Genomic DNA, 26,468 nt, shown 5'->3' on the forward strand with positions numbered 1-26,468 from the left:
TTTGGTGACACCTGTGTTTACTGTGGCAACAACCGCTGTGCTACAGCAAAAACTTAATGAGCAGCTAAATTGGTAAAAATACAACAGAAGAGCATCTGGTGCATCTGTTAACAGTGGAGACAAACAAACTGGAGGTGCACAGCCCCGTCTCTTCATGTAGCAGCTCACTGTAGCTGCTCCCAACTCTTCCATTACTCCCTACAATTTTTTTCTTGTTTTGTAGACGAATTTTGATGAACAGTCACTGTCAGCGCTAATCTCAGAGATAAATGCATTGCTTTAATATGAAGCAGCAACAGTAGTTATTGTCGGGTTTATATTAGCAGTAACTTGATACAGTTGAACAGTAAACACTGTGAGTCATATCAGTGAGATTAAATTACAAACAGTAACACTGGATGCATACTGTTTCCTGTCATTCCCACGTCCACAGGTATGCAATTTAAATCCAGCTCATGAATATATGAAGAGATAATTATAGAGTGTATATACAATGGATGGCTATTGCCAGAACAAATGTCAACCATAAGAATTAAATCAAAGACTGGTTTCATTCCATGCAAATCTTGAGGATCATAACTTGAAAAGATAATGACTACTTCCAGTGCCTCTTAGACATCTGAAGGAAAGATGATTTTATACTGCCTGTGGATCTACACACACTTTTTTGATAGGTGAAGTCCTCAGTAGCAGCCACATAAATGACTGCGTGACCTACAGAAATGCAGTTGTAAGTCCTGTAATGCGATATTCTTGTTACATTAATATATGTAAAGCACTTGTACGTGCTGTATAACATCCTCACAGTGCACATAGTTGTGCAGAATGATTTTCAAGAACATTCAGTTCAGTTTTATTTGGTCACTGTTTTTTATTAAGTTATTACAATGCTAAGTACTCTTTTAAGAGTTTATCTCTGTATTGTAAACAGTGAAAAGGGCTTCAGATGTACATCTGTGTTATTAAGTCCTGTGTGAATTATGTACAAAAAGATGTAAATAAACTGTAGACTCTTTTTTACAAAGCTGAGTATCAACTGTTTTCTGAACTTTACTGGTAAATCTGAACAGTGAAGTGATTTTGATAAATATTTTAACAGGAACATGTTTGTGTTGGAAGTGAAATTTGAATACATCAGAAGCTGGATAGTCAGTTACCATTACTGTCCAAGAGACACTAAAGGTACTGTAGTGAAGTGGGTGTCACAGTTTCTCTGCCTGAACATCAGTCTGCAGCTGTTCAGAGGAAGTCCATCTCTGGACTGAGGCTGTAAGGGTCAAGTTGCACAGAGAGAGCTGCTGCCACCTCTGGGTCCAAGTCTGCACACTGGGACGTCAGCTGAATCCGGAAATCCGCCAGACAGGGAGGAGTGAGGAAGACAAGAGACATAAGTGAAGAGTGGAAGATCTTACATAGTGGTTAAAGTGTGAGGTACATACAGTGTGTTTGTTGGCTACCTGTCTGAGATGGCTGGAGGACAGAGCAGCCGGAGGCATCTGTGAGATCCCTCTCAGGAGAAACTGCTTGGCGTGGCTCAGGATCTGGAACGGCTCCATCTGACAAAACAATTCATAGAGCTGACATCAGAACTTTGGGCTGTGCATATGAACGTTTCACACACAAACCTGACATTCATCAATATTTTAGCTGAATTTGTACTCTGACGACACATTTAGAGCTGCCACAGACCATGCATACACACAAATGATGACAGCCTGGCTGTCAAAATGTTGAAAAATACCTTTTACCTAATTGCAGAGCAAATCAGAACTGCATTCATTAAAAAAGGCTTTAAAAGAAGTCTTAGAGGGTTTTTGAGGTTTATGATTTATCTCCTTTTAATTTCCTTGTTTTAGGGCTTTATCAAATGTCATGATGATCTATTTCTATGTTAAGCACATTGGGTTGCATTTTATGGATGTATTGTGCTATATAAATAATAATGATAATAATAATTATTATTATTATTATTGCTGGGTTAAAGTTCTTGCTGGATGTCATCACTTTCACCCTCATATCTTATTCCACTTATGGAAATTTCCAATAATTTCATTGACTCACTTATCTTGGGCTGACAGATCAGTTGGTCCTTGTATTTCATCTGTTTCCTTATTTTTCTTTTGGTCTGTTATTCTTTTTTCCGCATAGACTTTAATGTCAAGCCATTTCTTTTTCACCTGAGATAGTTTCTCCAGGGACACAACAAGCATGGTTTCAGTTATTGCAGCCTAAAGAATTATTTTTATGAATCACAAAAGAGTTTCTTTTCTGGACACGGGCAGCACAGCTGCGGGTCTGAGGTACAGACTGAATGGGTTGAGGCAGCACTGTTGGTAGAGAAGCAGTGAATCAGAGAAAGAAAACATTATTTCCCAATTGTTTCACAGTGGTTATGACCTAAACACAAAGAAACACTCCCACACCCTGCAGCAAAGCCTGATTCTGTCTGAATGTGACATTGCAACATCACCTCCTCCTCCATGATACTTCTTCATGCAAATGTATTTCCTTATATAGAGAAATGAGGGCATGGCAATATGCAAATTGCAAGCAGCGCATGAGTCAGTCAATGTAGAATAATTCTGATTCACTAACATGCACATGGTAGTAAGAAAAAAGTTTAATGAATCAAAAGGTAATTTTGCTTAGGATCGTCTTTTGTGCACACAGAACATTTCTATGCACGTTAGCGAATGAGGTCCAATGTCACAGGTTTGAGTGACATTGTTATCACCCTGACATAAACTGTCATATGAGGCTCAGTCACCTGATTGTCAGAGGGCTCAGTGGTTGGTGTACTTGTGTGTCCCTCCAGGAAAAGCTGCAGCAGACGGATGTAGCAGGGCACAACAGTATGGAGGAACCCTGGACAACATACAGCTCTCTGTTGCACCTCAGCACTCTGCTGGAGCAGCAGGCTAAACAAACATAAACACTCATTTTTTTGGATTGTCAGTCACATACATATATTGGGAGAATATATTTCATGTTCCTACAGAAGCTCCATTTCCCACCTTCTAGTCATAAAATACTTGAACCTGGTGCATTACTCAACTAATGATTTGGGATTTTTGAAAATATGAAGCAGCCATAAATTTACTTTCCTACTGTCCAGCTACTTTTGGTCATTGTAAGTTTAAACCTATTGCCTGATAGATAGATAGCCTAACTACACACAGTATCCACAGTGAGTCTAAAGGTGGAAATATGATGCTCTTAAAACGCTACTTGAAAAACTAACCTGTAAAAGGCCCAAGGCATAAGTCCAGTGAACTCATCTGATGTCACCATGGAAACTGACTGGTAAACACCTTGTTCTAGAGCTGAAGGGAAAAAAGATAGCACACTAATTTAACACTGCATAATAGAGCCAAGACAGCATCATTTTGTCAGTGCTGGCAACAGATCTGATCTGCCAAATAATGACTACCAACTGAACTGATGAACACTACCAGCAACTGAGATGTGATTTTAGAAGATGTACACTGTACCATTTGATTTAAAGATAAGCAGCCAGTCAGCAGAGTCCACCAACAAAGGCAGTAAGTCTGTGCATACAGTCCTCAATTTCTGTTGGCTCTTCTCCTACAAAAATAATCACAGACAGAACAAGTGTATTTAAAGGGACCAGTCACCCCAATATATAAAAACATACATATTTTAAACACATCATCCCTTGTGGCCTTTAGTGCTGTTTATTCATCTAGATATTTTGTGTGAGTTTTAGTGTTTTGGAGATATCAGTCATAGAAACTCTGATAAACTTGTTGTGAACTATTTTCTTTCTAGTAGAAAGAAAGTAGTTCCAGTAGATTCTACTGCAGAAGGAAAGTAGTTATTGAGTAACTGGGTCATGATTTCTGGTAAGAGACTGGTTTTGAATTTTTCATATGTATGTTTTGTGCTTTGAGCACCACATGCCGAGTGCCATTTAGTCCCATTATACTGAAGACAATGCAGACATCTCCAAAACTCTGCAACTCACATCAAAAGAATGTAGATGGATAAACGGCACTACAAGCAAGGGGGAAATAAATACTTTTGATTTTGAGGTGAATTGTCCTTTAAGGCTTTACTGCCTTAAGGGAGACATTTTAGGCAAATAAATTACAAAAACAATTTTATTATGGTCTTCATGTTTTTCTCTTCAGTCTTTGCACGTACAGTTAGTTGTATACTTTCCAAAAGCATGTCTTGGGTTCATTTGTGTCATATTGTTTCTGTTTTGTTTGAAGCTTAAACTTTGTAAAAATGAGGTGACATTTGGCCTGAGGGAGTGTGTATGGCTTAAATTAATTTGTAAAACCTTTGGATTATCTTAAAGTAATAGTTCAACATTTTGGTAAATAATCTTATTCACTGCCTTGAGAGTTTGATGAGAAGACTGATACACTCTCATGGCTGAAAACTTATTTTAAAGTGTGTTTGCTTAGCATGAAGACTAGAAACAGATTGAAACCGCTAACCTGGCTGAGTCCAAAGGTAACAAATTATTGCCCCTAGAAGAATTTGCCATGTACAAAGAGCATAAAATCAAATCAAAATAACATCAACAACCATACATGGCAGCAATGACAGGAAGCTGTATATATCATATTATCTTATTAGGGTATGATTTAGACCTGTAATACCCATGTTAATCCTACCAGCACATTTAAAATTCACAAATTAGCACATTATAGATAAACTGACTTTCACTTGGCTATAGCTTAGTATTTGTAAGACCGGCTTCTCATCCAACTTTCTCAAAGAAAACAAATAAGTGCATTTTCCCAAATGTCAAAATGTCAATTTTGTTGCCTGAAAATTACAACAAATGCAGCAGTACACTTCAATTTCTACATCACTACTTTCATAATGAACAAACAAATGAGTCAGACCTGGTATGTGAGAGTGCATGTTGCTCATTAAGTTTTATCAACCTGAGTTAGGCCTCAAAGACAGACCTGTCTCTCTAATTGGATATAGATCCCAACGGCATCCAAAGTAAACGTGAACAGAGCCTGTTGGTGGATTGGGACAGTGTGTGGTTAATTACCTGAGGATACAGGAGTGCTGACACATAGTCGTTTACACACAGGAAGAACAGAAAAACTAGCACCTGGAAGAAGAAATGAGACAGCAGCATGTAAAGTTTTGAAAGAAAGCACACCAAAAGCAACCCCTGTCCATTTACAGAGCCAGTGTTTATACTAGAACTAAATTATCCCCATCTGAAACTTGTATTATTAGAGAGCAGGAGCACTCATTCAAAGTTACTATACAAAAGCTAAAAAGTAACATGAAATAACATGCAGGTAGTAATCTACATATCTGATTTCATTTATGATAATATAATAAAGGAATTAAGAACAAACCCACTATTATTTACAGAACACGGTTTGCTGTTACCAATATGAAATTAATTCAACATTGCTCATAATGGTAACATTATACCAGCTGTAACTTAATATATATAAAGATCACATTTTTTAATGGAAACACAACTAAACACAGTGATTGGTTTTGACTGACCTGAAGTGACAGGAATGTAAGGAAGTTCTTTACTCTCACCTGTCGGTAATGTACTCCCCTCTCTGGTTGCAGCACATTCAGGGCAGCACTGAAGCCCTGGCTGTCGCACCTACGGCCTCGCCAGGCACAGTGCAGGCTGGCAGCCAGGAGCAGAGCTGAGGCTGCAGGCACTGGTGATGACGAGGGGCTCTTCTCTAAACTGAACATCGGACAGAAAATTATAAAATGGAAGCCAAAAGATTGTGGAAGCCAAAGGATCCAGAGGAGACTGCATTACATCACTTCTTTTAATATCTTACACTAACTAATTAACTAACTAACCTTTACCCTGACAGTGTAAAATGGTGGTGGACCAAAGATTCAGACATGGAGGTTTACAGGAATCAGATTTTACCTGCAGGCCCACTTCTGACAGTTGGTGAAGAGCTGCAGCTGCTCCGGTAGCGACTCTCCATCACATAGACAACGCCACAGTGACAACAGCACTGGAGACAGACGCTCCCACCAGTGCTACACACACATGCACACACAAAATCATCATGAGAATCAATCATCAATCATCATGCCCGAGCCCACAAAACAAACACATTGATGAAGTCTGCATTAATACTGATTTCATGAATTTCCTACTCCAGTATAAAAAAACATGTAATATAATCATGATGTCATGATACTGTCTAAATAATGGTGGTAAATAACTAAATGCAGGACCATTCCACCCCTGCAACATCTACCTTATCATGTCATTTTAGCTGTATATTAAATCTTCAAGATGTGTGTTATTCATAATGTAAAACAAATGCCACTTGTTACCAATCCAGTTTAATTTTACTAAAGAATCTTTCAGATTGAGTCTTTACGCCTCAAAATAACAAGTAGAAGCTAAAAACAGAAATTCAACAATGGAAATCAATTAAATTATCACATTTAAGTGGGAGATTTTTTTCTCTTAAGATGATTTTACAAGAATGCATGAGAAACAATATAAAACAAAGGCTTAGAAACAGATAGCTTTGAATTCAGAGAAGTGAGGAAGTCTGACATGCAGTAGAATCCAGTCCTCTATTGGCAAGTGAGTGCCTCTATTTTCTCACTTTTCTCCCCTTTTTTCTTTGTAAGGAGATAAAAGTTTACCACAAAACAATAAATAATAAAATAACTTATTTCAGATGTTTGCAGTGCACTAAAATTTTTAACTAACCTCCATGTAAGAGGCACTGTAAATAATGTAAACATAACTAAATGGAATTCAGTCATCTATGATTTTATTTTTTACACCTGTTCTTTTCCTACTGTCAGACATGATGTCTTCCATGTAGGGGACCTATCCAAACACACTAGTATTGGTATAAAACCATCATAAGCGTAGTGGGTGGAGACTCAGGTTCAGTGTGGAAAAGTTTTGTTAGCTGTGTGGAGAACAAACGGTACCACTGTGGAGACCAGGAGCAGAGGACAGCGTTGACTGATCTCAGACCAGGCTTTGTTGACTTCTTCTGCTGGGTGTCTACAATGTACACTGGCACATAAGATGCCCTGAAGAGGAAACACAGACAGCAGACTTACTGTATGTTCATGAGCTCCTGGGAGAAAACCACAGAGTAAGAAATGTATCTCAGATTTGATTTCTCTTAAGATTTTAGTCAAAGTGATTCTCACTTTCAGGAAATGAGCTGTTAGATGGTAGGACAGCAAGCCAGCTGGAGAACACACGTTCCTCTGTTGAATGAAAAGAAGGAGAAGAATGAAGGATGTGAGTATCTTCATGCCAATTTTACTAAAAGGGGCATTTATCACACACAATCACAAGCAGCCGATCAGATTTGGGACAGAAATGTATTAAAATCTGATTAGAAAAATAATTCAGCAGCTCACCTGATGCTGGTTGATATGTTCTATTAGTTTGTTACACTCCAGAGTCATCCTCCCTCCCTCAGTCTTTACTTTAATGAATAACACTGCAGGGAGAATCAGCAGTATTCTGTGACACACACACACACACACACACACACACACAAAAGGTTTTCAGTGGCAGTACATTAAATGATAGAGATGATCTGCATGATACTATTTGTGTGTGAACCTGTTCCATGTGTTCAGAGTGTGCTGCAGGCTGAGCTTGGTGCTGATGCTCGGTGAGGCCGAGGTCACAAAGGAGGAGCATCTCTCAGACACTAACTCAAACAGGAAGTCACTCACATCAGCTCTGTTTCTACAGCTGCCAGAGAGATTGGTCACTTCCATCTCATAGACAAGCTCCTAGATATACACAAACAAAACAATACCATACCTTTCTGAATATAGCTTTTTCATTATGAACCACAACATCACACTAAGATATATATATGTATATATATTTATATATACACATATATATACATATTACAGTGTACACACCTGCACTCTGGACAGGATGTCTGGCAGACAGGTCCCTGTCTCTGACACTCTGTGATCTAGCTTTTTCAGGTTCTGATCGCTGTTGACAGAAAATACACAGAACAGTTACACTTCTATTAAAGGCTGAAAGAAAAATGTACATTTGCTTTTATTACAGATGTTTTTCTTTTATCAATAGGTTATTCAAAGGAAGGAACAGACTCTGCTTGTTGCCTTTGTTTTAAATCTCTTAAACCTAAAAAAAAAGTATTTTCAGACTTTGTCTTCCTCAACACGTGCGTGCTATAATTAGGTTGCTTGATGCATTGCAGCTGGGGATCGAACCATCAACCACGTGATCGATGGACGACCCACTCCATCTGCAAAGGCTTTATGGATAGTTCATACTGGCTGTCTCTACCTGTGCACAACCACTACCTCACTAAACTGCGGCAGCTTGCAGGCCTGTGGTGTCCACGTACGGAGCCTGTTGCTGCTGCAGTACTGCTTCTAACAGCCCTATCTTCCTATACTGAGTTTGCAGAAGAATTTTAGAGAAAAATAAAGAGCTGCAGCCAGAAACCTGTGATTTTTGCCCCCTCGTTCAGAGAGAGTAGGAGAAGGAAGAAGGGAGGGAGAGAGAAAAGAGAAAGAAAAAGAAAATGCACTGCCCTGCTGACCTGTTTTTTTCATGTCTGTGACATATTGTACAGATATAAACACCGAAGCTGCAGTGAGAGGTGTCAACACACACATGTGCTGCTCAAGCAGCTAGTGTGAATCTGCAGTGATCGCTGGAGATTCTGCCAACATACTTAAAGGTGTGAAATATAACATTCAGCCTCACTAGATGTCAGCAAACAACTATTGGCAATGTAAAGATACAGTAGAGCCATGGGGTCCTGAGCAGACCCCTGGACTGTGTGGTAATCCAGGCTTCTCTGTTTATTCGGTTCCGCCATCTATGCATGTTTGTGCATGTGAGTCCCTCTCTGTCCTCCCTAAATCTGTTTTCAGCATGGGGGCCTGTTGAGTAAGTTTCTCATAAAATAGCTTAACAGTGCACTGAAATATGTTTCAGAAATAAGCAATGAAGTTACATAATCTTGGTCCATATTTGATCAGCACTGCTGACAACACAGACAGTTTGATCTAAGTTTTGTGAGCCATTTGTGTTCAGATGCCCCTTTCTTTTCTGTTTTTTTTCAACTTTATTGAGTAAACAAAGTGCACATTTGTTTTGGTCTGAAATGCTCAGGGTCTACTGCAACCTCAAGTGAGGTTGCAGTAGACCCTCACTTGAGGTTGCAGCACTTTAATCACACTATCTGGAAAGTAAAAGCACCTGAATTTGAGCAGATTTAATACCTGATAACTGAAGAATCTTAAGAAAGTAATCTATTATAATATGATGTCTTTAGTAAGTTTGTTTATGTGTACTAATAGCACAAATTACATTTACCAACATTTTAGAAAACTTTTTTGTGAACATGGACACCTACTTTAAGTGCTTGTCCATGATGGCATTAAGCAGATGAGAGCAGAGGCTCTTCATGTCTCCTCCACAGCCTCCCTGCTCCTCCGGACGAGACAGGTAGAGCTCAAAACAGGCCCACTGCTGGTACTCCTGACTACACACAAACACAAAGTAACTAGTGGGTATACTGACTTCATTTCTACTGTATGTCTAATGGCACCTGTGAGTGTGTGTGTTTCCTGTGTTACCGTTCTGGGTCTGACAGGGCGTCTTCACTTCTCTGTATTCTGAGCTCATTCGCCAGCCATTCTGAGAACGACAGCTTGACAAACATAACAAAGGTTGAGGATGTTTTTATGGTCAATAAGATTGGTCCATTATTCAATTTCATTTAACAAACAAATGAAAAAGTAACAAAACTACTAATCGCTCTATGATGCTCACTAAACAAAATATTCTCCACTTCCACCACATAACACTTAATGAAACAAGACTTCATTCAAACCAGGAAGTGAAAGACGCAGTGGACCCATGTTACCTGATACTGTGGAATGTGTCCTAACTGAGAGAAAGCAGGGTGTCTCCACAGATCCCAAGCAGTCTTCCTCCAGGTGCTGTTGGTGTCTATGGTGCTGCTCCACAGGCCGGGCAGGTCCTCTTCCTGGTATTCACTAAGTGGACCACCATCAGTGATGGGAGCTCTTCTGGCTTCTGGCAACATTCTCGGGATGAGGTACAGAAGCTGAACATACACACAGTTACATGCAGAGTTTAAATTATACAGTAATATGATAAAATACTTCTAAATACGTGCTGATATTATAAAGGCAGGTCTCTCTACTAACTTTACCAAGAGGGTATTAATAGATTTCTTATTCCTCTTCTTCCTCACAAAAGGATCAGCAAGTCTCTGGTTCAAGCTTTTATCTGTTTTACATCATTATATTATGATCATAAATTAAAAATCTTTGGGTTTTTCAGCTTTTCAATGATTTGAAGACATTCCTTCCAACTTTGGGACATTAGGATGGATCTATATCACTATTTTCTAACATTTTATAGACAGTGGCAAATAAATTAATTGAAAGAAAAATATATAATAGAAGACAAACAATTTGGAAAAAGGCTTGCATATTACGATACACTTGTTCACTTTCTTCAAATATAACCCATTAACAGTTTCTATTGTTGTTCATTTTATGATATACCTAATATATAACACAAGCCACAGAAAGAGATACCTTCTTAAAGAAACTGTTGATGATGTAATCTTGCTGTTGTTGCTGAGGCAGCGAGTGTCCTCTACACATCCCGTAACACACAGCTGCCACACACAACCTGGACAGCAACAAGAAGACTGTGAGTCAAGTTGGTGGCCAGGACAGATGACAGTACCAGAGACATTTTCAACAGCAAGTCTATAATGAGTCAGCAGAGGTCTGAAGCCTCACCTGACACAGAAGAGCATGTTAGTATGTGTATTGCAGACCAGCACCGAGCTGAGAGCTTCTCCAACAGGTACTGGCTGAGGCAGAATGGGCGGGACCAGCTGAACTAGAGGACCATGGGACAAGGAAGCGTGGAGGTGGACCACAAATGTTGCCAGACCGAGTATGTGAGCGGCACTCAGTGACGAACCCTTTTTGACACAAGAGGTTTGTAAAACTGATGAGTGAATGTACAAATCTGAGTGAAGTGGAGAATAAAGAGGTGAGCTGTTTTTTATTCAGACTAAAAATAAACAACAGAACAATCCAGACCTAACAGACACAAAGTGGAATACAGACACAGAGACAAGTGTGTATGAATATGAATTCATCTACCTGGTTTTGAAATAGGTCCCAGAGTCTGTGTATAAGGCTGGAGAGGAGCTGTTTGTTACCCAGCAGCATGCTGACAAATCTGGAGGCCCAAAGAGCTTGTCTGGAGACGCAAAAAAAGTACACAGTGGGTTGCACACAACAGAGCAACACTGTGTTTATTTCAAGACAAAACTGGATGTAACTACTTTCATGCTGATTCCAGATCATGTCCTGTACGTGAATAACCAGATGTGTATGGCCACTAAATCCCACTCCATATATTTGTGAGTTTTTTGTTCAGCATTTGTAAAAAAAAAAAAAAAAAAGGTTGTACTACTCACTTGTTGGGAGGGTTAACTCGGGAAGCATCTAACATGCACTGACAGAAGTTTCTCAGGATCATGTTGACGACCTGAGGACATAAAGGACAGATACTTACATGAATACATATAGCCAACAGATACAGCAGAAATGGCAGTCTAAAACATGAAAGCAAAGAAGACAATGAATTTCATCAGTGCATACTTTGACGTGGAGCTCAGGGGACAGAGGAGTGTTTATGTGGATTTCAATGACTGCTTGTCCCATCAGTTCATCAGGACGGCCAGGAAAGATGACACTCAGAGTGTGTGAGATCCTGGACAGCTGGGCTGACATCTCTGAGGACACATGGCCAACATAACAGGTATGGAGATAAGGCTGTGCACAGTCTAAGTACGTCTTTATGAGGACTCACATTCACATTCACTTTCTAAAATCAAATATATCAAGTCTTTTCCATGACAAATGTGTGTGTGTGTGTGTGTGTGTGTGTGTGTGTGTGTGTGTGTGTGTGTTTGTATGAGATTAACTGTATCTCCTTCCTTGATATCTGCCTACCTCCATCATTTCCCTCAACAAGCAACTCTGTGAACTCCTGCAGCTGAATCTTCAGGATCTCCAGAGGATCGTCATTAGTGTCCAAACGCACTGTGCTGCCTGAAAACACAACACAGTGTAAACACAGGCATCCTCAATTATATGACTGTCGTACATCTTTGTCAGTGTTAGAGAAGATTTTCATTCTCGCTGCAGCTGCACATACTGTACATGTGCTGTGCCACTCTGGAGTATTTCAGATGAAATATTCGCTCATCTTTAAATACAGTCATCTCTGAATTATGTAACCCTCTATGCTCCTTAGAGGCCAAAACATAATGTTTTCTAGGTGGTTGTTTATCCACTTATATTATTAGAGTAAATTAGACATATGTACTTGACAGTAACACACATACAAAAAAGAAATGATGATTATCTTTGTGTCAGTATACAACAAATAAGGGTTATAATGGATACCCACAGTCCTGCTGCCTTTGCGTCTGGCAAGACTCCACGTAAGATAGATACTGCCCAGCAGGGATCTTATCTGCTCTGAACACAGACAAACAATCGTCATAACAGTTAAAACTCACAGATAATCATTACTAGTAAAGTATAACATTAGCAGTTTGATGGTTATTCTTATCAGGCCCAAAACCACAAAAACAAAAAGATAAGTTATGTGATTATATGACAGGATCAAATTCTATAAACTCAAGTCTATATAGTTGGTGTAAAGAGGCATGATACCAGTCAACATGAAACTAGAGGAGCATATTTTACAAGCTTCTCTTACTTTTTCAGAGCTTCTATGAAACTCATCCGACTGTCAGCTTTCACAGGCAGCTGAAATTGAAAGACAGGTAAGCTTGAATTTATGCATGTGATGTGAACGTTTGTGACAAAGTAACTTCCACATCTGAGAATGTGCAGATCAAATGAAGAATAACAGTAAGATGACGGTGCTCACCACTCTTGGCGTCAGCAGAGCTGGGAGGAATCGTGTCAGGAAATACGGCTTCCGGAAAATACTGAGAGGACAGAGGTGTCAATGACCTGCTCACATATATGTCTAATTCAGTCGACTTGACATCCAGATCTTTAAAGGACCGTTATATACTGAGAAGTAACTGATGAGCTGGCTGAATACCTGGCCTCCATGACAGTGGCAGAGATTCTTCCTGTACTTTCAAACAGAGTTAGTGCCTTCTCCACATCCTGGACAGCTTGGCACTGGAGTGGTACACACACAGTCAGTATAGTTATACTGCTAAGATATTAAAAACATGGCTTAAAATACAGTTTGATACAAATAAAAAAGTTTCTTCATATGAATAAATCACATTTTGCTCAATGAAAAACTAAGGTGCTGTAACTAAAGCTAGGCGTGAAACAGCTTTTGGAATCATCTAGTTTCAGAAACTGTGAAATGCTCAAAGTTGGCATCAAATGTCAGATCAAAATTGAACTTTATTTATTATTTATTTATCTTCAAAGTTTGAGCTTTGCAGAAAATAATGTTTTGGTACTGCAACCAAGTCAGAACCAGAATTGAAAGAAAAAAAAAGTTGTAAAGTATCTACAGTTTTTATAGCAGAAATGGTCACATTGCCAAGAGACTGACTGACAATTAATTAATTAATACAGTGTGTGTGTATATATATAATGTAATCTACTGACATCTGTGATTAGGCAAAATTCTGAGAACGCTTAAGTCATCAACAAGTGTCATTACACAAACAAACCACTGAGTGTCACTGTTACCTGCACTGATGATCCACCTGCACCAGAAACATCCTCATATAAACCCATGTCCTCCACTGACTCCTGCACAAACACACACACAACACACACGTAAGCACAGGTACGAACACATGTACGTACACACACACACACACACACACACACACACACATCCCTTCATGAATAAAACATCACAAAACAAGTTAGGAGGACTGTCTATTCCAGATTCTACTGGATTTTAAGAACTGCACTCTCAGGAACATGAACCATAATAATGGAATAATTATGTTGTTAATATAACTATGTTATGTTATTTTTGTAGTGTTTCCACATGAAAAAAATCAAAATAACGCAGTAATGATGTGTTGTTAGCCCTGCTCTTACCTTGAGGTCAGCCAGTCTTGTCTTGGCCAGAGAGATGTACTCCATCAGGAGGCTGCGATGTTTCACAGGTACATATGGAGGGTGCAGGATGTGAACCTACAAGTGAAAATGACAGTGAAGTGTTAAAAACCACAGCCTGCTCATTTCTCTGCGTTTCCGTCTCTTCTATTTCTTGTTTTATCTAAAAAAGATCTTAGTCTGAAAAGTAATAAATGACTATAGCTGTCGGATAAATGTTGTACAGTAAAAAGTATAAAGCAACAGAAAATAGATATACTCAACAAAAGTACAAATATCTCAACATTAAACCGATGTACTGCACCACTGTAAAATAGGTATGAGGTCATATTCCTCGGTGCAAGTTTTTCATGTAGTTATAATATGTTATACTGCATACCCCACACATAATATAAACTCATGTCATTAATATCCAATTTTCCCATCGAGATCATGAAAAGTTCATCTAATATAAAAGACACCATATATCTTATGTCTGATGAAATGAGGTTAATGTTAATGCAGTAATGTTTCAGAGTCAAAGACATACTGCATGCAGAATATCACCTTGAGGTACTGTGGGGGTTCGAAGGGCACCAAATCAGAGAGGAACTTCAGCAGAAACACTAGAGATTTCTTACTGGTTGCATGGTAGCCACTGCCACCGCCAAAGGACATCTGAGAAGGCAGAAAAGAATAATAGTACTTTACAATTAACCTAAAGGAGCATTGAGAATTATTAAGTTTCCTGGATTTTTATGACAAGAACAAGCTGCCAAAACTGTCAAACTAACAATCGTGTAAACTGTTGCATCAGTTATTTGATCAACATCACTAGTCCACACAGACACACAATCTGCCTTTGTTAAACAATCTTGAAAAATAGAAAAAATACGGTTGTTGCACATTTATTTAAGAACAAGACCAACAACAGTGCAAGAAAAATAAATGCACAGATTAAAATTGTGTTTAAAAATTAACTACATCTGGTGCCAGTCACTGCCACTCACCTCTGTTACAGTGTGTATATATATACTGCAGCAACAACACAATGACTCCACGTTAGGTTTTTTTTTTTCATTATTATGACTTTTAGCTTACTGATTGTGTCCTGTGGTCTATTTCAGAGGCTTTTTCATCAAGACTACGATTTAATTTGTCAACATGTGGGGAACGCACACCAAAACAGCTGTTGGTCATGGCACTGAGTAAATGTACAGGAGCTTAATATCAGACACACTGATCCAAACGTCTCAATAAAGTATCAGCTAGTGTTGAAAAGCAGATATGTAACCTTGAACCAGTCACTGTAGGAGGGGAAGATGCCAGGTCCCTCCAGCGCACCCTGTCGAGCCAATAGGAAGGCAGTTATCATGTTCTCCAGGTCATAGCCTTCGAATGCAGAAGTCAACAGTCTGGACAACAGCTCTGATAGAGGTAGAAAGACACAACAGGACAAGATTTTTATTATCTATTATAACTGTGTATATACTAGTCTTATATATTTACTAATGTAGGAAATTAAGCTTTTATTCAAATGCTAAATACTTCACTCATCCATAAGAAACTACAGCTGACCAACAGTATGTTCATACTAATGTAACAATCTGAATAAACATGTGAAAGCGAAACAAGTGAAATGTGTATTATTACGCTGGTTTTGAATAAAACCCTGTTTGTCTCATTTAGTTTACCTCTCAGGCTGGGCTGGGCATGGGGGTTGTAAACCAGCAACGTGGACAGGAAGCACAGGACGTGTTTCCAGTTAACCTCATGGGTTTCCAAAACCTGCTGTAGGTTACACAGCAGCTGCTCCACTCTGAAGATCACAGCCAACTTTAACACAAACACAGGAACAATACAGACAAGTTACAGCTGTTTGTTGCAGCTAAGAACATCATAGATAAATCAATACTCTAAGTACTGTGTTGCTCTGGACTGAAGGCTATACACCTGAAGCTTGAAGTGATTTGACTAGGGTTGTCAATTATAAGTAATCATTAATAATAATAATTAATAATAATCATCATTCTTTAAAAAGAAAAAAAAAAATTATGTTTGTACCAAACAATTCCAAATGCTTTATTTCCCCAACAACATATTGCACACCCTGACAGCACTGCTTAGCAAATGAAACATATAAAGACATAACACCTACATATTAAACACATATACTTGAATATCAGATTTTAAATGTAATGTTTGTAACCAGACATGATGTGCAGTTTAATTTAAATATAATGCTATAAAAATAGCATAACGTAAGACATGTACACAGTCAGTCACTTGGAGAGACACCAGCTAGCAGTAAAAAATCCACAGATGGCTGTTAAAATACAAAGGCGATAGTGACAGACTACAGCAGTTGATACAATAAAAAAACAGCTTTATATACATAAACCCTCTTGCATGTAATAAAGGTATTTTAATTTTGAGAAACTTCATTATATGTTAAGGTTTAAAACCCCATTTAAACATTTACCTTACGGAAAAGAGAGGTCACCAGTCGTTTGGCTTTTGCAAAGGTCCACTCATGCTGCAGCGCAATGGCATCTGAAACTGACGACATACGATTCAGTTGTTACATTTCAGCTCTTTGGAAATGATTTTGTTATCATTCTGAAAGCAGTATGTACTGTACATCAGGATACTTATTTCAAAGTCTTCCCAAACCTTAATTGTGACCCCATTTGAAGTTCTTACCAGATGAGTTGTGTTTACAGCTAAATTTAAGTATAAGCCTTATCAAGGAAAAATATCAACGCTATCAAGCTGCTGAAATGGTTGATAACTCGTCTTTACCTGTTAGTCGAGGCTTGTAAGTGAGAGTCTGTGTGAGTGAGTGTGTGAAGAAACAACGAAGGGTGTCCGCCGACACAGAAACTCCACACAATGAAACATCAAATATTTGAATCCTGTACAAAACACAGAGCAGATGAGTAAGAACCAGAGACATCTAATATCAAACACGTTTTCAATGCTGAGGCAGTGCTCATAAATGGCCCACTATGTTTTCACTATAGATAAAATGAATAAACTAGAAAACATTCATTAAAAGTTTTTTTTAATATGACTCTGAGACTGAGCAGGTATGTGTACAGTGTTGTACTACAAGTGGCTGCTTTCTTAGACCACCTCCATGTTTAGATGAGCAGCTTTCTGCTGCAGACAGAGTCAAGTGGCTGTGAATCAGAGTGTGAAGCATGCACACTGAGCCAGTTACAGTTACTGTTAGACTGATTTAAGCAGCCTGATTACAGGTGCCAGGTGCTTGGCTTCAGCATTTCAGGACCAGACAAGCACCAGGAATGTTCACGCTCCGGTGTCAGAGTTTACCGAGTACACGGCAGAACACAAAAATCATCCAGTCAGCTGCCGTTGTGCTGGATTAAAGTGTTCAAAAAATGCAGTGAAGCTTCCAGACAAGGCAACAAGTCTACAGAGAAAATGTAGTGGGAGGAATTTTTGAAGTTTGTCAGCTACAGTAACAGATGAAGCTAAAGTAGACATGAACTCAAAACTGGAAAGCTGAAGAGTGTAGAAAGATCAGTTGGACACAAAAAATCCTGTTTTTTGTTGTGACATGGCAGAAGCTAACCAGCATGAATATAAAGGAGCTGCATCTTTAGATACAGTCAGTTTACTACTGGTGTTGAGCCCTCCATTGCCTGTTAAAACAAACATTTGCTTTGTTAGCTGATGAAGATCACAAAGTGCTACAGAATCCAGCGACACTACAACCAGGCCATAGGACTGGTTTGTCATTTTTTAAACTATCTAGCTCTGTGACCTGGATAGTTTTAAAGTTTATAGTTTTAACTGAATTTTCAGTGACTTAGGCATTTAAAATCACTGAAAAACATATTTTCTCAGATATCTGCACTGCTATTTCATACAAATAAATGATGCCCTTGTATATTGAAACTCACTACTGGATGTAATGTTTTACTGTCTGATTTTTTTAAAGGCATAATCAACACTGTATTCTATTTTATATATTTCTATTTTATTTTATCTATTTGCTGGACTGTTTGATATTTTATTGATAGATTCATCCTTATTTTATTTTATTTATCTATTTGTTAGATGTGTTCTGCAGATGGGCACCTAATAATTTCAATATAAGTTGTACTGTGTATGACTGTATATATGACATGATTTAATTAAATTTCATATTACAAATCGTCTGTGTATGCTCTCTGTCATGTCTCGCTGTCATGTTTGTAGTCTTTCTTGAGACAGAGACCTCAGCGGAGAGTCTGATTTCATCAAGGTTAATGAGACAAATAAAAGACACAGAACCATAGCTCGGCTCCTGCTCCAGCAGTCTGCTGTGTGAGACTCTTTTCCACGGTGTCTAGAAGCCCTGATGAAGAAGACAGACAGGAAAATACTGAAGAGTTAAAAAGCAGTTAAAGAAGTAGAAAATAGCATTCTGGTTGCAAAGGTGTGAATCAAAGTGCTTTACTAAATATTTCATCAACACAGGACAGGGTAAGTGGGACAGGGACATGCAGACTCACAGAAGAGCATGTCGTCCAGCACTGAGCAACAGAGGACGGAGATCCTCCTGTCTGCAGCTGCTGGCTCGTGGCTCAGCTCAAAGCCAGTTCCCACCAAGACTCCAACCACAGCTGAAACACAGGAGATCTTTTATTACCATTACCCTTAGCAGCAGCATTTGGGGAACATTTTATTGAGTGTATTTGATACTATGGGTGCTTTTTTGTAGCTTGGGTGGTCGCAGTCAAAGCACCTTGACAACCCTGGCAGCACAAGTGACTTGCTATACCAAGTGAGCAAGAGACCGGGGCTCAGAAACTACTAAAATCACAAAAGACATGGGTAGTAGTAGTTTACAGATTCTTTTAAAATGTAATGTTTAGGTAACTAAAAAGTGGGTAAACGTTCTGTTTTACAGAAAATATAGTCTCTGTTGCCCTCTCTAGAGGCTGTGTGTAATAAAGGGCAACAAAGACTATTTTTTGAAGAGATTAAATGTTTTGTGGTTTTGCAACATTTTGCAAAGTCTATAAAATCCAGGCCATCTTCTCTGTCACCATCCTCATCTTCTCCTACTATCTGGTCAGAGATACAGGTTTCTAGAAAATGGGTGCAGCAGGTCCAAGAGCAAAAATGCTCTTAATGCACCAGTAACAACTGTGTGGTTCTCTTGGTCCCTGCTTAGCAAGTTCTATTATCCCTGGTATTATCATTGAATTTGTTCTTAGCATTTATCAAATGAACCAATTAATGTATTCTGTGTTGTGTGTATGAGACCAGAACTTTTACTACCTTCATTTGTCTCATTGCTAATGATGTTGACTGTTTTTTTTATGTATTCTGCTGCCTAGCTGCACAAAGAACTTACTATTGTGGAACGACAAAGATCTGAATTAACTCAAGTGAACTTGTGGTACTTTTTATAGGAGAGGAATAAAAGATAAAGAATCAAGCCTTTTTTTTCTGGCAAGGCTCAATTTGAAAGGGGAACTAAATCCATGGTGTCCTGACTGATTCGGATCAAATCTCCTAAAACTAAAGCAGCTTTTGTGTGTAGGGTCTAGGTGGAACACACGTGAATGACTGAGTCTACGTCATCCATGAGGCACAACTACGACTATACAAATGAGAGAAATCTGTGTCCTTACTTGACAACACTTTGTGCTGAACTTGTCTGGTCTCATCTTCTCCTCGTGGAGGTGTCCAGTCACACAGAGCCTTCAACTGAGACACCAACCACACCCTGACTCCTTCATCACTGAGCAGAGAAAAAGCAAAGAGGACAGGACTGAGTGAGGGGTTAAAGACCATTTCCTGCAGAAAAATGTGGGTGTCAGCTATGCTTTTAACTTCAAATGTCCTCGGACTCTTGAGTGTTGTGGATATACTTTTTTGTTGTAGGGAGCTTATATACGAGTCCTTACGTGAACTGAAGTCTGTATAATTTAAAGATGGCTCTTACTACAGCCACAGACGGGCACTGTAACAACAAAACTGACAGCAGACAGTCTGTCTTTTCTTGTGAGTTCAGCCCTTTTAAGGATTCAAGGTTCATTTATTTGTCATTCTACAACACAGGGTTGCACAACAAAATGCAAGTTGTGGTCGCTTTATGCTATATAAGAAAAAAAAATGGTAGACTTTATAGTATGATATGATATTACTGCGCTTTAAAAACCATGTAGTTTGATTTCCCATCCCACGTTACCAAGTTTCATTTCAAGTTTTCTAAAATCAGAAAAAGATTCACTTACTCAGATAACAAATTCTGGTTATGAACTCGTCTTACTTTGATCACAGAGGTCTCATTGATCCATGGTAGTCTGGATGTTCAAGTTTGAATTTATCATCACAAATCATGTTGTCTGAATTTTTTAAAAATTGATTTTCTGATGCATTGTAGCAACCTGAATATGCACATTTTAAAAATACATTTGAATTTTCAAGAATCTGAATGAAACCCAAAATCATGTTATTTTTTTATATTTCACAACTTGTAACTCAAACCACGTTAATTCATAATGTTTGTATCCAAAGTAAAATATATCAGTGCTATGAGTTTAGTATTTAAATTTCAACGTTAAGTGTTCAAAAGAGGTTCACTTTCACATTATGTCGTCAGTTGCTTATAACATTCAAAGCCTTGTGTTTAAAAATACATATGAAATAAAAATACTGGTTCCACAGTAGGTTATGTTAAGTATCAATGATATTAACCTCTGTGTGCTTTAGACTAACACCACACTAGCTGACTGACACTGATGCCCAACAAGAGGGCACAAACAGAATTCGACCAAAACTATTAAATTAAAAACCTTAATACTGCTTACCTCTCTAAAATGTACTTCAGAGTGAGGATGTTGTAAAAATGAAGATGGTACACCACCTCCAGCTTGGGTAGCCTCTGTAAAAACAGCACATTAAATATTTCATTTACTACATCTGTTCCATTATGTAAGAAAGCCAAGCTGAGTTTTTCTTACTGGAGCAGATGAGACCAACTGAGGAATACATAAATAAACTTAGCATCTGTTTTTTCTTCTCTTTTATACTTCTAACTTTTACTTAAACTCATCTGTACAGAGCTCAAAACACTAAAAATCCAAATCAAATGCAGAACAAAATAACATGATGGAATTACACATGGTACAAAACCTCATGACAAGCAAATACCTCTGTTAGGCCTCATATACAGTGCATGAACTCTAACATACACACACACCTGATCTCTTTTGTACTCCTGCCAGAGCAGTTTAGGGCAGAGGGCTCCCTGCGCCAGCAGTTCTTTGCTGGACTCCAGCAAGTGGCACAGCTGGATCTGGAGGGGACAGGAATAGAATGTAGGAATTTCATATCTGATATAATTTCTGTACCCTGGACAAGAATCCTGCAGTAATGAAAGACAAGTTCAGGGTGGAGACGTCTGTGGCTACCACTGTAGATGAGCAAAGTAGAACCACAACTACCAACAGATGTGATGTAGCAACTATTTTCAATGTGCAGAGCTTGTATATGAGTTAAGTTGTAGTGCCAGACGCTAAGTCATTGCTAAGTCATTGTGCATATGACACAACCACAATGACATGCTGAGTCAAAAAACTAAAAGGCACAAATACAACACACTGTAAATACAGTGATAAACGTGCAGCTGACTTTTTAAACAGATTTTTTTTTGGCCACATTTCATAAAAGAAGAGTGCTGCTATCAGTTGCTGATGTACAGTCTTGTTTTTAGAAAAACTGCATCCATACACACAAAATCATTTAATGTGCTTAGATAATGAGGTCTATTTTGTAAGAGATTCCTGTGTACAGTAGAAATATTGACAAAATACAAAGAGCCAACATAGCCAGTTATCTGAAAGCACATGTATAGAAACACCCACAGAAATCTCTAAATGGGTCCAAATTTAAAAGTTTAAAATCACCCAATGGAAGTAGACGTTCAAGTTTCAAAACACTTATAATTAAAGTCCTGTGTATGGTGTGGTGCATAGTAATGGACGTTATTCTTCCCTAATTCAAGATATCAAGAGTTAGCCAGTGCTGAGATAATAGGGTGTATTACAGATCCATACCACACACTAATTAAACAGTATACATCATGTACTACATCGTATTCATCATAGTGTACTGTTTTACTGTTAGTTTCAATAAAAATAAACATCTTTGTGCAAATAATAAACAACATATTTGTGCACAAGAATATAGCTGCCATTTAAAAATTCCCTTAGAGAATGAATGTGTTTTTCGTTATTTAATATTCTTCCTTTTGGTTCATCGTTCTGCAGCTGTCTCACCACAACCCACAATTTATTCAAATTTTTTCCAGCTGTGAGCAGCTCCTCCATTTCCTTTGTGCACTGCATTGTGGGAGAATAGTGTACAGCACACTCAGATATCAGCAGTATTCAGCAGGCATACTGTCTGGTGTCTGGTTCAGTGGCTCCAGTATACATCATTGTGTCACTTCTTACAGTGTTAACAACCTTCAAGTTGTGCTTAGAAATGGTGTGTAATAAGAGGAGTGGGGACACAGTGATGGTCTGGTGAACAGTAGTCTGAAATTTGAGAGGCAACTTTAGCCAGAGACCCCTACAAGCAAAAACTATTATAACCCACTATAAAACTAGTATTTTTTTTTTTAAGTCAATCCTGATGTTGTAGAGTAAAGATGCTGATAAGTGACTATGTATTTGCTTTTGTTACTTTTCCTCTATTGGACCACAGTGGGAAAATATTAATAAACATGTTTTAATGAAATGTAGAGCAAGAGTATGACTTGGGTGAAAAACCCAGTGACAGCATCACATGTTATACAGGGACCCTATTCACAGCTCCAGTGACTCCTGCGCTGACTTACTCAACCAACACCATGTTGATGAGGTGGCTGGTAAAAGTTCAGATCTCCAGTCAACAATCTGTGTATTAATGTCTGGGAGGTTTTTTTTGAGGCACTCACTCGTTGAGAGAAAGTGAGCAGTCCTCTCTTCTTCTCCTTTTCTTCCTTCATTTCCTCAGTTTCAGTGATCTCCATCAGTCTCTCCAGCACCATCTTCACTGCCAGCACAGCCGCCGAGACGCCCAGCTGCAAGGCCTGACGCTTCAGCTCACACACTGTCCAAAGACAACACAACACTTCCTGTTTTTCACAGCATTGACATTATGTCAAAGTTATTTTATCATCAGGTGACCATTTCCTACATCTCTTCTTTGTGGTGTGTAAAAGCAGACAAAGTCATCTGAAGTTTGACAGTTGTCCAGGAGATGAACAGTGGACAAAGATTTTTTGAAGTCTGCCATCAGCTGACTCAAATATTAGATGTTGGAAGAGTCTGAGCAGACAATAAACACTGAGAATGTCAGACATCTTTGCTCATAACTGTAGTACCACACTTTTCCTTTCTGATAGGTTCACAGTGGTTTGCCTCATAATGAAAGTGCCTATTGATGCACAACACAGAGCCTATTCCTGACGTTTTGTATCAGACTCACCCAACAATGAACCTGCAATGGCAGGTGGGATGCTTTCAGACTCTGCCGATTTCTGGTCCCCATTCTGAGTTTGTAAAATGTTGCACAAATCTGGATTCTACAAGACATGTACAAAATACAGTAGAAATACATTAATAGCACCTTAATGCAAGGTCACAAACAACTGAATTTGAACATATCACTTCCTAGCAAGTACTGATCTTCTCCTGAGGAAATACATGGGTGAAGCTGCTTTCTGAAATTTTTAAAAGCCATTCTGCAATTTAGTATATATATAATTCACCCTGATTTACTTTTTTCCAGCAAAATACATTTTTGGCCAGTTTTACGCTATAAAATAACCTATCTAGCCACAATGGAATGCAAAATATTTTACACAAAAGCCAATCAAGTGGTAGATAGGCCAAATGCAGTATAATGGCCAGTAGAAGCTCCAAGTCTTTCCATATACTCTAGTATAAAATTACAATTTTCTTATTGCAATATGAAGTTACAACACCATCTGACAGTCCTCACAGTGACAGTCGATGCCCACTCACTCACCCCGACCTCCCTGAGCAGACTGCAGATGTTCTGCTGCTGCTCTAACAGCTGGATCGTTGCCTCCTGCAGCCGCTGACTATCTTCCTGCTTCGGCCTCTTCACCACACGACCAGCTGGGTATATAACAGGAGGAAAACCACATAATGCTTTGACCTGCTCATATGGACACAGTTTCAATGTCTTATAACGGTCTGCCAAACAGTACAGAATCTTCTTGTCATATTGTCCCACTAAAGTTAAAGAAAAACTAAGCTAGTTGTAAAAGTTGGTCAACATAAACCGAGGACATAACGTATTTACATATAGATACCTTTAGTTGGGTTTACTTATTGAAAAGAAATGTAAATAGGGATGGCTCTCTATTAATGGTCGCGCCAAACTTCACTCAAAAAGCTGTCATATTAGTAAATGGACCCTAATGTCCAAAGTGAGTCAGTGAGTCTTTCTCGAGACAGTGTAGACATAATGACACTAACAGGGAGAACGGACATGGATTATTTCATTTTCAGTGTGTCTCTTCGGCTCAAACTGTATTCACGTATTGTGGATAGTCCATAAATATGAACTCGGTGCAGCTGTCAACTCACCCAGGAGGCTCGACAGAGTCCTTTTCTGAGAGACCGAGTCACACGATACACTCAGTGACATTTCACTTTGCCTGAATGTTTAAACACGCCTCTCGAGAGTTTTAGCAAGTTAGTCTTTTGAAATAAATACATTAACGATGGTTCTGATCATGAACTGCGCTAAATGACTGCAGTAATTCGCTGGTTTTCTTCTTTGAGCTGCAGCGGAACTGTTTTGATTCACCCTGTCGTCCATGCGTCCTCTCGCGCTCTTCTCTTTCATTGGTCCTCGCTACAGCCAATCACGATGTACTATACAGCTGCGACGAACAGGCCAAACATAAAGTAACCCGGAGTTTTAACAGCCTCATCTCTGTTTGTATATGTACGTTTTAAAAGTTCAGATCGTCAGTTTCTTCCACTGGCTAACTATATTAAATTTAAAAGAAACCCAAGGCATGCATTTATGTATTTGTGGAACAAATTTAACAAAATTAGTCAGGGGATTACACAAGAGATCAATTTCCCCAGACAGGACAAGGGACAAACAGATCGATAAAGAAAGTAATATCTCTTCTTCTTTTTGGCAGCAAACAGACCTGGTGCCTTCAGATGTTTATCAGCATCATGACTGAGTGAACGTATGTAGCAGTCAATTAAAGGTGCAGTATACTGTCACAACCTTAATTCAGACTATCTGCAAAAATAATCACACCACTGTATATTGTAGATACATAAATTCATTTTTGAAAGGTAGTGGCTAGCCTATTCCTCTGTGGCCCTCGTAGTTTAAGAGTTGCAGGTGAACCTGTTGAACTTGTTCATTTAAATTAGTGACAGAGACTTAACAGGTCTTGAAACTCACAATAAACTTGTGTTGTGTAGCCTACTTCCCTTTTTTAGAGACACAGCTAAAGAGAATAGTGTCACCAGGTCACTGCACCACATATTATCATAACATCTCTGCATTGTGTATGAATCTGTATTGACCTGCACTGTTAATGTCTTTTCTTTTGACATGGTTTTATTTAGGCAGTGCTACCAATGTTTTTATATTTCTGCTTACAGTTTCATTTTCAGCCGTAATTAGACCTACCCCATATGTATTGATGTTGCATTGTAGGAAGCAGTGTCCATGCACACCACAAAGAAAATCTGAGCATGCTATAAAGGTATTATATGCAACATTTTCTTTAAAAAAAAACAAAAAAAAAAAAAAAAAAACAATGTACAGACTCATATAATCATAATTGCTCTAAATCATCACATATGACCCATTAGAAGTGTGTGGTGGTGTCAGTATCTGGCACTGCCCTCTGCCTGCATTTCTTTATTTTCTCATTATTTTTGCTGTGTTTTGGGACACTTTACCAAAATGTAGGTATTTAACGTCCTGGGAATGAGACTTAACAATCAACTATCTTTCTGGTGCATTATGAACAGCTCGACCAGATCCTACTGATTCTACCTTTAGGCATTTAAAAGTATGTTTTTACTTTTTATTGTCATTTTTCCTGTGTGAATTTGCTACAGACTAATGCATACTCATAACCTGTATGTGCAGAAAACAGGGTGTGGGGCATGTGAGCACAGGTGTGACTGTAATGTAAGCTTCCCTCTTTTCATAATAAAGACCATCTGACCTGGTTTTGATGGCCTTAAGGGTTATTTTAATGAGGGAAAACTACCAGATCGCAATGTTCAAGATTA

At 38.6% G+C, this 26,468-nt stretch overlaps 1 protein-coding gene across 1 annotated transcript; it reads right to left on the minus strand.

Moving 5' to 3' along the window:
• Nucleotides 1-851: 851 nt before the first annotated feature.
• Nucleotides 852-25,013, minus strand: fanca (FA complementation group A). Its single transcript, XM_084733960.1, has 42 exons — nt 24,780-25,013; nt 24,193-24,305; nt 23,650-23,746; nt 23,117-23,271; nt 21,377-21,472; nt 20,985-21,058; nt 19,803-19,912; nt 18,675-18,785; nt 18,454-18,517; nt 16,954-17,066; nt 16,634-16,710; nt 15,846-15,987; nt 15,446-15,579; nt 14,719-14,829; nt 14,155-14,250; nt 13,792-13,854; nt 13,178-13,260; nt 12,998-13,058; nt 12,824-12,873; nt 12,509-12,579; nt 12,049-12,147; nt 11,695-11,828; nt 11,511-11,581; nt 11,191-11,290; nt 10,819-11,006; nt 10,609-10,705; nt 9,906-10,109; nt 9,616-9,689; nt 9,393-9,521; nt 7,912-7,990; nt 7,598-7,773; nt 7,390-7,495; nt 7,174-7,233; nt 6,946-7,050; nt 5,909-6,024; nt 5,554-5,713; nt 5,039-5,101; nt 3,492-3,585; nt 3,242-3,323; nt 2,768-2,918; nt 1,458-1,556; nt 852-1,338 (listed from the first exon to the last, which is right to left on the minus strand). Exons 1-42 carry the CDS (start codon nt 24,838-24,840, stop codon nt 1,240-1,242), a joined length of 4,368 nt encoding a protein of 1,455 aa, XP_084590086.1. The 5' UTR covers nt 24,841-25,013; the 3' UTR covers nt 852-1,239.
• Between the last annotated feature and the right edge of the window lie 1,455 nt (nt 25,014-26,468).

The sequence above is a fragment of the Lutjanus erythropterus genome, chromosome 13 (assembly GCF_056507025.1).
Source record: "Lutjanus erythropterus isolate fLutEry1 chromosome 13, fLutEry1.hap2, whole genome shotgun sequence".
Lineage (NCBI taxonomy): Eukaryota > Metazoa > Chordata > Actinopteri > Lutjaniformes > Lutjanidae > Lutjanus > Lutjanus erythropterus.